Below are 15847 nucleotides of genomic sequence, written 5' to 3' on the forward strand. Positions count from 1 at the left end.
ACCTTTAAAGAGATGTTTCTGATACTAATTAAATCCAAAGCTATTGCGGAAAGGGGGGGTTTCCTCACTATTGGTCCCAGTAATGTGATCCTGGAAATCTGGCAAGATAGGCTTGAGGAACTTGAACTCATTGGTGCCAGCGCCCCCCGCCAGACACACCTCATACTGGTAGCTGTGCGACAGGGTCCCAGCGCCACTGACGTCCAGCAGGTGTCCCGGGAAGTGCGCGTCGGGCAGCGGGTAGGGGCCCCCCGCGGGAGGGCCAGGCCGCCTGCACAGGCGCACAGCCACGAAGGCCAGCACGGAGAAGAGGAAGAGCGACGACACGCAGGCCAAGGCCACCACCAGGTAGACGGTGAGGCGGTCGTCCGCAGGCGCGTCGGCAGGCGCGTCGGGCAGCGGCAGGAAGGGCTGCGAGAAGCCGTCCACCAGCAGCACGTGCAGCGTGACGCTGGCAGACAGCGGCGGCTCGCCATTGTCCTTGACCAGCACCAGCAGCCTGTGCTTGGGCGCGTCGCGCTCGCTGAGCGGCCGCGCGGTGCGCACCTCGCCATTGTGCGCCCACACGCTGAAGAGCCCGGGCTCCGTGGCCTTGAGCAGCTGGAAAGACAGCCAGGCGTTCTGGCCCGAGTCGCCGTCCACCGCCACCACCTTGGTCACCAGGTAGCCTGCCTCTGCCGCCCTGGGCACCAGCTCGCTGCAGGGCGCCGACGCGTTCTGCAGCGGGTACAGCACGAAGGGCGCGTTGTCGTTGCGGTCCAGCACCAGCACGCGCACGCGCGCCTGGCTGCCGAGCGCGGGCGAGCCGCGGTCCCACGCGCCCACGCCAAACTCGAAGGCGCGCACGGCCTCGAAGTCCAGCGAGCGCAGCGCGAACAGCTGCCCGTTGTCGGCGTTGATGGACACCAGCGAGGCGAGCGGCAGCTGCGGGTCTTGGGGCGGCAGCAGCGAGTAGGTGACCTGGGCGTTGCTGCCCTCGTCGGGGTCAGTGGCGCTCACGCTGCCTATGTGCAGGGCGGGGCTGTTGTTCTCGCCCACCAGCAGGGTGTAGGAGGGCTGGCTGAAGGCGGGTGCGTTGTCGTTCACGTCTGACACCAGCACTGTGATGGTGTGCTGTGTTTGCAGCCTGGGGGTACCCATGTCTGTCACTGTGATGGTGATATTGTATTCCGCCTGGTTCTCTCTGTCTAGTGCGTCTTCAGTGACCAATTTGTAGAAATTTTCAACGGAAGGTTTTAATGTGAATGGAACATCTTCCTGGATGGAACAAGTCATCCTTCCGTTGTCTCCAGAGTCTCGGTCTCGAATCCTAAATAGAGCAACTTCTATCTCAGGAGCATTTTCAGGAATGGGACTGCTAAGTGATGAAATAGTTAGTTCTGGGGCATTATCATTAACATCCAACACCTCAACAGAGACAGAGCATTTTCCAGAAAGTCCCCCACCATCAGACGCATCAATATCTAGTTCATATGAGGGTACTGTCTCAAAATCAAGTTTTTTCTGTAAGCGAACTTCTCCTGAAATTCTGTCTAACTCAAAAGTTGTTCTTATCTCCTGAGAACTATAAGAAAGGGAATATAATATCTCTCCATTTGTCCCAGTGTCTAAATCCCTAGCGGAGACCTTGACAACTAGAGAGCCCACAGGGCTGTTCTCTGGAATCTGCACCTGGTAAACTGTCTGTTCAAATTCCGGGGTGTTGTCATTGATATCCAATACCAAGATTCGAATCTGGACAGTGCCAGATCTGGGTGGAGAGCCTCCATCCAGAGCTGTGAGGGTTAATCTGAGCTCCTCCTGCTTCTCCCGATCTAGCTCTTTGTCCAGCACCAGCTCAGGATATTTCCTGCCATCCCCTCGGTTGCGGGTAGAAACATGGAAATGAGAGTTGGGACTGATGTTGTAGTTTTGGATGTTATTGTTGCCCACATCCAAGTCTTGGGCTTTATTCAAAGAAAAGATGGTCCCTGGAGGGCTACTCTCTGGGATTTTCAGTGTCGTTTCTCGTTCAGAAAACTCAGGAGAATGATCATTTATGTCTTTCACCAGTAGCTCAGCTCGAAATACTCCTAATGGTCTTTTCAGTAACACTTGGAAATGCAGTATGCACGGGTCACTGAGGCCGCACATTTCCTCTCGGTCCAGTTTCTCATTTAATATCAACTCTCCAGTCTGCAGATCAAGCTGCAAGTGGGGTTTATTATCTTCAGAGACCACCTGGGCTCCCCTTGAAGCTAGCTCTTCCACTCCTAACCCTAGGTCCTCTGCTAGATTGGCCACAAAAGACCCACTCTCCATTTCCTCCATCACGGAATAGCGACGGGATTCCCAGCCTGCCAGAGCCATTCCCAGGAAGAGAGAAAGAATCAGTACTTGCCTTTGTTTAGCAAAGCACTCCCCCGCAGCTCCCATCTTGACTTCTGCGAAAAGCTGGTCCGGAACAGGGTCCAGCTCTATCTTAGGGAGCCAAGGGACTGAAACAATGATGGAGCTCTCAGCCTGTAATCTGTCCAGAAATGTCTGTGAGCAGCATTTGCTGGAGAATTTTTGGTCCTGAGCTCTGCTTACTTACTGGTTTTCAGAGTTCCTAGTATTTACTAGACATCTTAGCCTGCAGCGCCACCATGCGATGTGTTATAAAAGAATCGCTACAATTCTCTCCATTTAGTAATCGGGCTGTATAGTTGAAGTTTGGAAAGTATTTGGAGAAGATGATATAATCAGAAACTTTTCCAATTCAAATAATTAATTAAGAGGAATGTTATTAATACCCATGTATCTAGTTTCTTAAATAAATCAGTAAATAACCCAGACATAAGGCCCACATTCTAAAACCTGTAGTCTGTATGTGACAACTGAGAAGTAAAAACTAATAGTGATCTGATAAAAATAATAATATATGTGATTTCTTTAAAATTTTCTCAGCAAAAGCATTAATTTATCTAGATTTCTTTCAATTCTAGTTAGTCTGAGTTTCTGAACTGTGATTACCATTGATTGAATTATATCAAGAAAAAAGTTGCCGGTTAATTCCAGTTTATGTCATTCTTTCTACATAAGATCAAGAGTTATGACTTAGCAACAGTTTCAAACTATGGGCCTCTGGTTTCTCTTACTCTTTTTCTTCTTACCATTGATCACTATCTAATCAAGCACATACTTACATTATTAAGAAGTTTTTTCTGTGGCATCCTTGAGTTCCAGAATTTAATGCTGTTCACTTACATATTTTTACATAATCTACAATTTCTAGAACAGAGTAGACACTCAAAACATTTGGTAAATGGATCAAAGAATAAATTAAAATTAACTTAAAAGATGACATTCCTAATATGGAAACCAGTTATAAAATAGTTGTATTTATTTTGTTTGTTTATCTCTAGGTCACATCCTGTAGTGCTCAGGACTTACTTCTGGCTCTGCAGTCAAGGATCAAACATGGTAGATTCGGGGAACCATATAGAATACCAAGGATTGAACCTGGGTGGCTGCATGCAAGGCAAGAACCTTACTGTACTATTACTTGCCCCCTCCCAACATAGTTGTATTTTAGTTTCCACCCTTCTCTCTTTTTTTTTAGGAGTATCCTAGATCATTATGTGAGTTGAATAAGCATGCAGTATTTTCCCAAGTAACTATTTTTGCTATTTTCTGTAGGCTTCATCTCATTCACTCCCTCTCCCTCTCTTTTATTCTCTCCCCCTCTTCATTTTTGGGCCATATTTGGCAGTATCTAGAGCTATACCTCTGTTGATGCTTTGGGGTTACTTCTGGTGGTTCTTGGGTGACTATGTGGTGCCAAGGATCAAATCCAGGGATCTCACATATGAATCATGCAGTTAGCCCTTTGAACAAACTCTCTGGATCTCTGTGCTCTTTTGAACATTATTTTGACATTATTCAGAAAGATACACACACATATGTATATACATATATACATATATATTTGATTTTTTGGCAATGCACAGGGGTCACCCTGGCTCTGAACTCAAGATTACCCCTGGCTGTGCTCAGGGGACCATATGAGATGCTGAAAATCGAACCCGGGTTGGCCGCGTGATTAGAAAACGCCCTACCCACTGTGCTATCACTCCAGCCCCTCAGAAAGATATTTCTATTAAATGACAAAGCCTCTTGTATTCTTCTTAAAAGGAGAGATAGTTAAAAAGAAAGATAGTTTGGGAATTGGGGAACATGTATGTTCCCAACAAGGGTGAGATCTCCAGGACCCATAAGCCTCTCAGCATTGCTCAGTGTAGCCCTGAAGGCTAATAAGCATCAATGGTGTGGCCCTTGTTTTTGGTACCACAGGGCATGAGTAACACTACATTTTTGGGCTCTAGCACTGAACTTCCATTACATGTGGCTGAGTACTGCCAGGAGTGGCCTTCAGGATTCTAGAGCACTGCTTGAGAGACCACCTAGGATAAATAAAATTAAAAATGTCATAAAAGGAAGGGTATAAAACGTAACAGAGTATAATAAACCTATCAATAAAGCACATAGTAAAACATTTCACACTTTTAATTATACTTTACACCTTTGGTAGTATGACACTAATGACATTAAAAAACTTTTTTATGGGGCTGGAGAGATAGTACAGTGGGTTGGGTGCTTGCCTTGCATGCAGCCAATGTAGGTTCAATCCCTGACATCCCATTTCATCCCCTGAGCCCTGCCAGAAGTGTGGTTTCTGAGTACAGATCCAACAGTAACCTCTGAGCTGCAACCCCCACAAAAGGAAAGAAAAAGAAATTTAAAGGAAATAAAGAAAAATCTTCTGTGTGCAAGCACATGCCCTCCCTGCTGCACTACCCTTCGACCTCAGCAGCGCCTGCTCCTTGAAGTTTCTCTGCTAAGTGTAGCAGGTGCGGCACTTGGGGCCATTTCTGCTGGCTGCATCTTTTCACCATGGCTCTTCAGTAAGATTACAACTCTCAGTCTCCATCATCAATTTAAGTCACAACTCTGGTTTCTTCCTTCTGTGATAGGTGAATGGGATAGTACTGTCAGGGTACAGATGATGTAAACGAAGGTCTCACCCATTTTCCATCTCTCGGGTACAGGATTGAGGCCTTAGATATCGCTGCACAAGAGCCTTCATATAATTTCAGAGTTTATAATCAGTATCTACCAGAAGCACGGAAGAGCCTGGCAAGCTCCCCGTGGTGTATTCAATATGCCCAAAACAGTAACAATAACAGGTCTCATTCCCCTGACCCTGAAAGAGCCTCCAATCATTGGGAAAGAAGAATAAGGAGAGGCTGCTAAAATCTCAGGGCTGGGATGAATGGAGACATTACTGGCGCCCACTCGAGGAAATAAATGAACAATGGGATGACAGTGGTACAGTGAAAGAAAAAGTATAAGGACTAAATTTCTTAAATAGTAGTTTTTCTAAGAATTTCTATCACACACTTCAAAGATTATACAATTTTGAAATAACCTATCAATTATCAAAAATAGACACTATAACAAAACCTTGTACTTGTCATTATAGATTACTATTTTACAAACTTTTGATCCAAAAGAACATTTTAATATACATGAAAATCACAATTAAAATCTCAAATTACTACAACTATTCAACCCATGCAAGAATTTTACCATTTAAAGTGTATGATTCATGACCAAGGAAGTAGTTCAGCAGTGGAGCAACATGTCTTGCAAGTGTGAGGCCCTGTGTTCAATCTCAGAATCAAGGTAAAAACAACTATATGTAATATAAATTCCAGGTATAAAATTAATACACAAAAGACCCATTACATTACTATATGTAATTACAAAAAAAATCCATTTACAATTGCATTCAAAAAGTAAAGTACCAAGTAATGAAAAAAAGTTGTGAAAGACATTCATTAAAAATTATGTCACTACTGCAAGAAATGAAAGACAAAAGAATACAAAACATACCCCATACTCCTGGATTAGAAAATTAACATCATTAAAATGACCTTCTTACCCAAAGCATTACAGATTCAATACTATCAAAATTCCAATGTCATTCTTCAGGACATAGAACAAACTCTACTAAAATATGTATAAAACCATACCCATACCCCTCAAGTAGTCAAAGCTATTTGAAAAGCAGACCAATTAAAGTGGACAGTTAATAACAAAAGATTCATGAGCATAATGTGGAGGACAGAAAGTGTAACAATGCTTTTGTGGTAAAATATCATTAGCCACATGCAAAAAAAGAAAATTTGAATCACTAACTCAAATACATAAAAGTTAACACAAAATGAATTAAAGATCCTGATTTTATACCTGAATCCATAAAATACATGAAAGAAATATAAGCAGATCGCTTCATCATATTGATTTCAAGGTCTCTTTAAGGATTGGAACTCCACTGGCAAAATAAAACCAAAAATAACTGTAACTTGATAAAGCTAAACAAATTTCCGTGCTGCAGAAGAAACTATGGCTAAAGTGACATGGTCTATTGGGCCAGAGAGAGCACAACATGCGAGGCCCAGGCCCTGGTTCTCCCTGGTGCCACATGATCCCTAGCCAGCACCTGGTGTTACCAGAGCCCGGAGTAGTGGTAAACAACTGGTGAGGCCATAAACAGGGAAAGTTAACCAGAGCTGGGAAAATAACCTGGAGTTGACATAAACAAGGTACAAAGGAAGTTTACGAGTTAATTATGATCACTGAACCCAAAACTATTTCGGAAAGTGGGGGTTTCCTCACTATTGGTCCCAGTAATGTGATCCTGGAAATCTGGCAAGATAGGCTTGAGGAACTTGAACTCATTGGTGCCAGCGCCCCCCGCCAGACACACCTCATACTGGTAGCTGTGCGACAGGGTCCCAGCGCCACTGACGTCCAGCAGGTGTCCCGGGAAGTGCGCGTCAGGCAGCGGGTAGGGCACCCCCGCGGGAGGGCCAGGCCGCCTGCACAGGCGCACAGCCACGAAGGCCAGCACGGAGAAGAGGAAGAGGGACGACACGCAGGCCAAGGCCACCACCAGGTAGACGGTGAGGCGGTCGTCCGCAGGCGCGTCGGCAGGCGCGTCGGGCAGCGGCAGGAAGGGCTGCGAGAAGCCGTCCACCAGCAGCACGTGCAGCGTGACGCTGGCCGACAGCGGCGGCTCGCCATTGTCCTTGACCAGCACCAGCAGCCTGTGCTTGGGCGCGTCGCGCTCGCTGAGCGGCCGCGCGGTGCGCACCTCGCCATTGTGCGCCCACACGCTGAAGAGCCCGGGCTCCGTGGCCTTGAGCAGCTGGAACGACAGCCAGGCGTTCTGGCCCGAGTCGCCGTCCACCGCCACCACCTTGGTCACCAGGTAGCCCGCCTCTGCCGCCCTGGGCACCAGCTCGCTGCAGGGCGCCGACGCGTTCTGCAGCGGGTACAGCACGAAGGGCGCGTTGTCATTGCGGTCCAGCACCAGCACGCGCACGCGCGCCTGGCTGCCGAGCGCGGGCGAGCCGCGGTCCCACGCGCCCACGCCAAACTCGAAGGCGCGCACGGCCTCGAAGTCCAGCGAGCGCAGCGCGAACAGCTGCCCGTTGTCGGCGTTGATGGACACCAGCGAGGCGAGCGGTAGCTGTGGGTCTTGGGGCGGCAGCAGCGAGTAGGTGACCTGGGCGTTGCTGCCCTCATCTGGGTCGGTGGCGCTCACGCTGCCAATGTGCAGGGCGGGGCTGTTGTTCTCGCCCACCAGCAGGGTGTAGGAGGGCTGGCTGAAGGCGGGGGCGTTGTCGTTCACGTCTGACACCAGCACTGTGATGGTGTGCTGTGTTTGCAGCCTGGGGGTGCCCATGTCTGTCACTGTGATGGTGATGTTGTATTCTGCTTTGCTCTCTCTGTCTAGCGCGTCTTCAGTGACCAACTTGTAGAAATTCTCAATGGAATGTTTCAGTGTGAATGGAATATCTTCCTGGATGGAACAAATCATCCTTCCGTTGTTTCCTGAGTCTTTGTCTTGAATACTGAAAAGAGCTATTGTGGTCTGTGGAGAATTTTCTGGAATAGAACTTACAAGTGAAACCACTGTCAGTTCTGGGGCGTTGTCATTTACATCCTCTACCTTTATAATGACAGTACATTTTCCAGAAAGTCCTGCCCCATCAGAGGCCTTAATATTCACCTCATATGATGAAATTTTTTCAAAATCTAGATTTTTAACTAGTTTAATTTCTCCTGTGAGTTCATTAATTGCAAAAGTCTTTATAACTTCTTCATCACCAGAAAAAAATGAATAGAATACTTTGCCATTTATCCCCATGTCTATATCTCTTGCTGAAACAATGACGATAAGGGATCCAAGTGGACTGTTTTCTGACATCTGTACATGATAGACTGGCTGTGAAAACTCAGGGGCATTGTCATTGATGTCTAAGACCTCAATGAGGACCAAGGCAGTCCCAGTTTTTGAAGGTACACCACCATCTATTGCCATGAGTGTTAACTTAAGTTCCGGTTGCTGCTCTCTGTCTAGGGCTTTGTCCAGAACCAGCTCCGGGTATTTTCTGCCCTCAGTACCATTCTGGGTAAGAACATGGAAATGGGAGTTGGGGTAGATGCTGTAGTTTTGAATTCCATTGATACCTACATCCAAATCTTGTGCATTTTTCAGGGGAAACACTGTTCCTGGAAGAGTGTTTTCCATGACTTTCAAATGCATTTCTGTTTCTGGAAACACAGGGGAATTGTCATTTATGTCACTGATCAAAAGGTTAAAGCGATATATCTCCAGAGGTTCTTCCAGTAATACCTGGAATTGCAATATACAGGGCTCATTGGGACCACACAGCTCTTCCCGATCCAATTTCTCATTTACTCGTAAATCTCCAGTCTGAAGGTTTAACTGAAAATGATTTTTGTTATTTTTAAAAATCACATGAGCCCTTCTCAGAGACAGCTCTTTTACTCCTAGCCCTATGTCTTTTGACAGATTGGCAACAAAAGAACCACTCTCTGTTTCTTCTGCTATACTATAACCTTCCTGCTTCCCGTAAGTCTGAGCCAGCAAAACAAAGAGAAGCAGAACTTGCCTTAGTCTAAGAACGCGGTCCTCTTCAGCTTCCATCGTCTCCAATGACACAAGTTCTTAAGGTTCGGGTGCCTCTGTTGTGTCTGTGGACAATTCGTTCTGGAAGTCGATCTTTGACGAGAGGTAAGTCCTTTAAGAATCTTCTTAGAATGATCTGTGTTTGATTGCCAGAACTGTACCCCTCTGCAAGTCTGTTTTTCACAGCCTTAGCTTACAGCGCCACCATGTGTTGTACATAAGCCTAGCTTACCGAATAAAATGGTGCAAAATGTATTCCACTTAAATTTATGCATTAGAGAACAATTGCCTACGAGTATATGTATATAGTCATTTCTTTTTAAAAAGAAAGAACAAAATTATGTTTTCTAGTGAGATCCAAAAATATGGAAATGGTGCTGACATTTGGGAAATGGTGCAAGAACAAGGTTTTGTTTACTCAACAGACAATAATTTCACATGTTAGGCACCGTACTAAATACCGAGAAAACAAATACCTCTTATGATATCATGGGGGATACAACAACACAGGGTTTATTGTGTAGTCTGTGCTCTGGGGGAAAAATTGAGTAGAAAAGATATGTATGTTTTCAGTTCTGTTCCTAAAGAAAGTATTTGTGCCATAATGCCCTTAACTCACTGCTAGCACCATAAATGAAGAAAGTCACTCACATGTTTCAGGAGTGTAAAACTAATAGACTAGCTATATAGGTTAACTAGAATTAGTTTGTTAATCTTAACAGACAACTAAAAGGGGTAAAAATGACATATTTGTAAATATTATCCAAGGAGAATCTCTATGTATCTCAGTAGAAATGTTATATTGACATAGATCCTTATCCAAAAATAATTTGTAAGGAGCAATACATTTATTACCAATTACATTGATAAAACTAAGATGCATACATGTTGAAGCTGAGAGTTGCTGTAATCTTAAAGAGCAGGATAGTCAAGATCACAAAATGATAAGGGTATGGAATAAAAGTTAAGTTATAACATAAAGAAGATCAGTTAAATTCTTCCAAAATATTAAACTTGTTCCCAAAGAGGAAATGTACAATTCAATTCACATACAATTCAAATATAATTCATTTTTAGCAAGCACCTTACTCTCATGACTATATTGGAATATTTCACTCTGGCATGTGACTGAAGTCCTCTATATCTACAGATGGGAAAACAAAACTTTAGCCAATATTTTAATGATCAGATTTGAAAAACAAACTTAGTACAATGTATTCTGATACTCCACTGATCTGGCTACCTGGAAAAACATAGCATGGGCCAAGTGTGAAAATTGTGTTGCACATTGTGAATGAATTATATTCTTTCACAAATCTTTGACATTGACATTTTTTTTTCTTTTTGGGTCACACCTGGCGATGCACAGGGTTTACTCCTGGCTCTTGCACTCAGGAATTACTCCTGGCGGTGCTCAGGGGACCATATGGGATGCTGGGAATCGAACCCAAGTCGGGCGCGTGCAAGGCAAATGCCCTACCCGCTGTGCTATCGCTCCAGCCCCTGACATTGACATTTTAAGATACAATTCTCAAGGCATGAAATATATTTGACTAAGTAAACTTCCAGCATATGAGAATACCTTGCTCAGTTTTAGATCATTTTCCTCACAGAAAGATCTTAATTAGAGAAGATCTAGACACTTTATTATGTAATTGAATGTCAAAAAAGTTGCCTTAATATTAGTGTAGTTTTAAATATTAACAGATAAAATCTGATATCTCTGAAAGTGAACTAATAATGCCACTAATAATATATAATAATACAACAGTCAGTCCTTTCTTCTCATTTGTCATCTTTAAGCTAAGGAGAAAACTTTAAGCCTGTATACTTGGCAGGAGCTTAAAATTTTATTTCATGAGGCATTCTAAAAAGTAAAGTGTCAATCAAATATTACTATTTATATAATAATGAGTTAACAGGTCTATACTTTGGATTTTTTGTAAATCCTAAAGGCTTCACAGTAAATGATTAAACAATTATATCCAAATTTGATTCAGTAAATAATAGTAAATAAATAGATAATAAAGATAATGTGATTCTTACAATTGGAAATACACCCAGCAATAACAATTTCTGTGTTACTTTAAAAAACTGATCCTGGGGTGAGGAAACAGGTTAACAGATATTTCATAATTCCCTTTGTAAGCTTCTGTTGTTGTTGAAAGACTTCATTATTATATTATGTACAAAAAATTAAAACTTGTTACAAATTCTATAGTATAGAAGAGATATTGCTAAGCACTTACATTTATATTTATTAAGTTAATAATAGAAACATACAATAAAGTCTTGGGAACTCCAGATTGCATCTGTTTTTCCTGAACTTTTTGATTTTGAGAAGGCCTTCCTCTCTCCCAGATAGCTTGAATAAAAAGAAAATATTATTTGGAGACTGTAGATCTTAAGGAAAATAATAGATTTGAGAGTTAAACATTGAAATCAAGAATTGGCATGCCTAGAACCAAGTAGTTTTTTTGGTTTTCTGCCTCCTCCAATCCCATACTTCTCACTTCCGCTTTTCCTCCCTCCTTGTCTTCTTTAGTCATAGATGCTATTCTGTGTTGCTGACTACACTGATATAAAGATATCTACTTCAGTTCATGCTTAAAGTTACAAATTGTACATCTTAATTGAAAATTTGGGGGTCTTGGAATTATTCCTGCTTCAACAGTCTATCACCAGATCAATTATATTTAATTGGCTATAAGTAATGAAAACTCTTAATTATCAATAATTCTCTCAGGTAGTTATTGGAAACTCTCAGACAAAGTGTGGGCTAGATAGCTATGAGAATCTAAACAATATTAAAATATTCACATAGATCATCTACTAGAAAATAGTTAAAAAGTAACTATAGAGAAAAGTATTTAAATACAAAACATGCTATGAAATAGTTGGCAGAAAAGTAGAGAAGATGGATTATACTTAATAAAAATCTAAATGATAAAACCAGAAAAACAACCTAACCATGTGACAAAGTAATTATGTTTTAATTTGTATAACAGAAATTCCTCTATAAATCAGAGATATAAAAGCAGATCAAGAGGATCAAGCCCAGTAGTTTGAAATATATGCTTGAATCATTTGAGTTTACAATTTATTTTATTTATTGGTTTTGGTCCACAACCAGTGGTACTCAAATTTTGTTCTTTACTCTGAGCTCAGAAAACAATCCTGACAGGGATTCAGCCCATGTAGGCCACTTGCAAGGGAAGTGGCCTGTGGCTGTTCTGTTTAAAATTTAAAAGATAAATCTTTTTAAAAGTAAAAAAAATAAAAGATAAATTCTAGTTCCCATAATTTTTCAAATATTAAAATAAACAACAAAAAATAAGGTAAAGTATTAAAATTGCTTAAAGCTAAATAAAATGAAACTATTGAAAACTATTTCTGCAAAGCAATAGCATCATTCGGCACTGTAATTTTCCTTCATTTAAGTGCCCTGGAAAGCGGTTGTGGATAACAGGTTTAAGAAACTTAATTTCAATAAGCATATACGTAGGAAGTAAATACCTTTAAAGAGATGTTTCTGATACTAATTAAATCCAAAGCTATTGCGGAAAGGGGGGGTTTCCTCACTATTGGTCCCAGTAATGTGATCCTGGAAATCTGGCAAGATAGGCTTGAGGAACTTGAACTCATTGGTGCCAGCACCCCCAGCCAGACACACCTCATACTGGTAGCTGTGCGACAGGGTCCCAGCGCCACTGACGTCCAGCAGGTGTCCCGGGAAGTGCGCGTCGGGCAGCGGGTAGGGGCCCCCCGCGGGAGGGCCAGGCCGCCTGCACAGGCGCACAGCCACGAAGGCCAGCACGGAGAAGAGGAAGAGGGACGACACGCAGGCCAAGGCCACCACCAGGTAGACGGTGAGGCGGTTGTCCGCAGGCGCGTCGGCAGGCGCGTCGGGCAGCGGCAGGAAGGGCTGCGAGAAGCCGTCCACCAGCAGCACGTGCAGCGTGACGCTGGCAGACAGCGGCGGCTCGCCATTGTCCTTGACCAGCACCAGCAGCCTGTGCTTGGGCGCGTCGCGCTCGCTGAGCGGCCGCGCGGTGCGCACCTCGCCATTGTGCGCCCACACGCTGAAGAGCCCGGGCTCCGTGGCCTTGAGCAGCTGGAACGACAGCCAGGCGTTCTGGCCCGAGTCGCCGTCCACCGCCACCACCTTGGTCACCAGGTAGCCCGCCTCTGCCGCCCTGGGCACCAGCTCGCTGCAGGGCGCTGACGCGTTCTGCAGCGGGTACAGCACGAAGGGCGCGTTGTCGTTGCGGTCCAGCACCAGCACGCGCACGCGCGCCTGGCTGCCGAGCGCGGGCGAGCCGCGGTCCCACGCGCCCACGCCGAACTCGAAGGCGCGCACGGCCTCGAAGTCCAGCGAGCGCAGCGCGAACAGCTGCCCGTTGTCGGCGTTGATGGACACCAGCGAGGCGAGCGGCAGCTGCGGGTCCTGGGGCGGCAGCAGCGAGTAGGTGACCTGGGCGTTGCTGCCCTCGTCGGGGTCGGTGGCGCTCACGCTGCCAATGTGCAGGGCGGGGCTGTTGTTCTCGCCCACCAGCAGGGTGTAGGAGGGCTGGCTGAAGGCTGGGGCGTTGTCGTTCACGTCTGACACCAGCACTGTGATGGTGTGCTGTGTTTGCAGCCTGGGGGTGCCCATGTCTGTCACTGTGATGGTGATGTTGTACTCCGCCTGGCTTTCTCGGTCCAGCGGGTGCGCTGTCACTACGGTGTAGAAATTCTTGAAGGTAGGCTTCAAGAAAAAGGGGAGATCATCCTGGATGGAACAAATCATCTTCCCATTGTCTCCAGTATCTTGGTCCCGGATGCTAAAAACAGCGACCACCATTTCAGGAGTGGAATTTTCTGGAATGGGACTGCTCAGTGATGTCATGAGTATTTCTGGTGAGTTGTCATTGACATCTACAACTCGAACTAAAATTGCTGATTTTCCTGAAAGGCTGCCACCGTCAATGGCCTGTATATTTATTGTGTAAGACTGTATTAACTCAAAATCCAGAGATGCTTTTAAGTGAACTTCCCCAGAAACTGGGTGGATTTCAAAAGTTTTCCTAATGTCTCTGGAGACATGGGAAAAAGAATAAGTTATTTCTCCATTTGTGCCTGTATCTAAATCTGTCGCAGACACCTTAAGGATTAAGGAGTCTAAAGGGCTGTTTTCTAGTACCTGAACCTCATAGACTGTCTTTTCAAACTTGGGGGCATTGTCATTGACATCTAGGACCAAAATGCGAACCAATGCAGTTCCAGACCTGGGAGGTGATCCCCCATCAAAAGCTGTTAGTGTTAATCTTAGCTCTGGTTCCTTTTCTCTGTCTAGAGAATGTACCAGTAAAAGCTCTGGGTATTTTTGTCCTTCATCACTGTCTTGCAATTTTAGATGGAAATGAGAATTTGAGCTTAATGTGTAATTTTGGACACCATTCTTTCCTGCATCCAAGTCTTGAGCACTATCCATTTGAAATGCGGTCCCTGGAGAAGTACTTTCTGAGATTTTCAGAAGGATGTGCTTTTCTAGGAATGTAGGAGTGTGATCATTTATATCTTTGACCCAAAGCTCAGCACGAAAAAATTGCAAAGGATTTTCAAATAGCACCTGGAAAGCCAATATACATGGATCAGTGAGATCACAAAGTGCCTCACGGTCCAGTTGCTCATTCAAGAGCAAATTGCCAGTTTGCATATCCAACCGCAGGTATGTTTTATAGTTGTCAAAGATGACCCTGGTCCCTCTCGCAGCCAGATCTTCCACAGTCAAACCTATGTCTTTTAACACATTGCCAATAATGAAGCCCACCTCCGTTTCCTCCTCCACAGAATAGCGCTGGATCTCCGAACATACCAATGTCCCTCCCAGGAAAACAAAGAAAATCAGCACTTGCCTTATCTGTGGAGAGCGCAGTTCTCCAGGCTCCATGGCTCCTTTGCCAAACATCTTCCTAAAGAAGTATTTCAACTCAGTGAATTTCTGGTTGCTCTCATCTATCAGCCTGGAATATTAGGATCTATAGATTTGTAATCCTGCCGAGAGGGAGATTTTCGAGATCTTGCTTTCTCTGGAAAGCCTCTTTCCCGGAAATTAGAGCATTTGATGGTACAGAAATTTCCTCCATCTTATCCTGCAGCGCCACCAAGTGTCTCTGCTGATGCTCATGTTTGAAATAGACTAAATATTCATTTACCTTGTGTGCTGATGATTTTAAGTAATACTTTCTCTCATATTTCTATTATTTGAGTTACAGTATTTGCAATATAAAATTTCAAATACTAAATTTTCTATTTAGTTCATAACACAATCTACCACAATCTTCTAGGGTTGTGGTGGTGGATATAAAAGTGATATTTAAGGTAGTCATACCCTCAAATAAGTTATCTCTCTATGAAGACATTTTTTTAAAAAACAAGTAAAAAGACTCTTGTATGTAATTGACTTTATGAGTAAATTATTCTCAGGAAAACTGGAAATAAGAACCGATGTCTTAGTCTTCTGTGTCAGAAAATACTTTTAGAAAAGACATTAAGGAGGTATGCCATTGAAACTGAATCTGGCAAATGAGAAGAAATGTGTTGGAAAAGTTAAATATTTCAGGATTGGCAAATGGCACATTAATTTAGGGATACTACACAGAAAATGTATCTGGTAGGAATAGAAAATAAACACTTAACAGTTTAAGTAAAGTGAGACGTGTTCTGTTTCTGACATTTAAATGAACAAACTAGACCCCAGGTTAGAAGCGGGATTGAATTTCATTCTCTTTTGACACAGGTTTTAAAGAGATAAATTCTAAACTTTTTATCATTAATTAA

At 43.9% G+C, this 15847-nt stretch overlaps 3 protein-coding genes across 3 annotated transcripts in view; all 3 read right to left on the reverse strand.

Annotated features, from left to right (window-relative positions):
* Window positions 1-4399, reverse strand: part of LOC101551571 (protocadherin beta-15-like) — a 40825-nt gene extending 36426 nt beyond the window's left edge. Inside the window, exon 1 of the mRNA XM_004611108.2 lies at window positions 3-4399. Coding sequence (XP_004611165.2) covers window positions 25-2415 — 2391 coding nt within the window. The 5' untranslated portion in view covers window positions 2416-4399 and the 3' untranslated portion in view covers window positions 3-24. The remainder of the gene's footprint in view (window positions 1-2) is intronic.
* A 1121-nt stretch (window positions 4400-5520) lies between these two features.
* On the reverse strand, window positions 5521-12484 carry LOC129405700 (protocadherin beta-3-like). The gene has a single exon (XM_055142799.1). It carries the CDS (start codon window positions 9041-9043, stop codon window positions 6650-6652), a length of 2394 nt encoding a protein of 797 aa, XP_054998774.1. The 5' UTR covers window positions 9044-12484; the 3' UTR covers window positions 5521-6649.
* On the reverse strand, window positions 9852-15339 carry LOC101552193 (protocadherin beta-18-like). Its single transcript, XM_055142795.1, has one exon. The coding sequence runs from the start codon at window positions 14973-14975 to the stop codon at window positions 12564-12566; it is 2412 nt and encodes an 803-aa protein (XP_054998770.1). The 5' UTR covers window positions 14976-15339; the 3' UTR covers window positions 9852-12563.
* Window positions 15340-15847: the final 508 nt, after the last annotated feature.

The sequence above is a fragment of the Sorex araneus genome, chromosome 6 (genome assembly GCF_027595985.1).
Source record: "Sorex araneus isolate mSorAra2 chromosome 6, mSorAra2.pri, whole genome shotgun sequence".
Taxonomy (NCBI): Eukaryota; Metazoa; Chordata; class Mammalia; order Eulipotyphla; family Soricidae; genus Sorex; species Sorex araneus.

Coding starts and splice junctions, on each gene's coding strand:
- LOC129405700 (XM_055142799.1), bottom strand. CDS start 9,043: ATGGAAGCTGAAGAGGACCGCGTTCTTAGACTAAGGCAAGTTCTGCTT.
- LOC101552193 (XM_055142795.1), bottom strand. CDS start 14,975: ATGTTTGGCAAAGGAGCCATGGAGCCTGGAGAACTGCGCTCTCCACAG.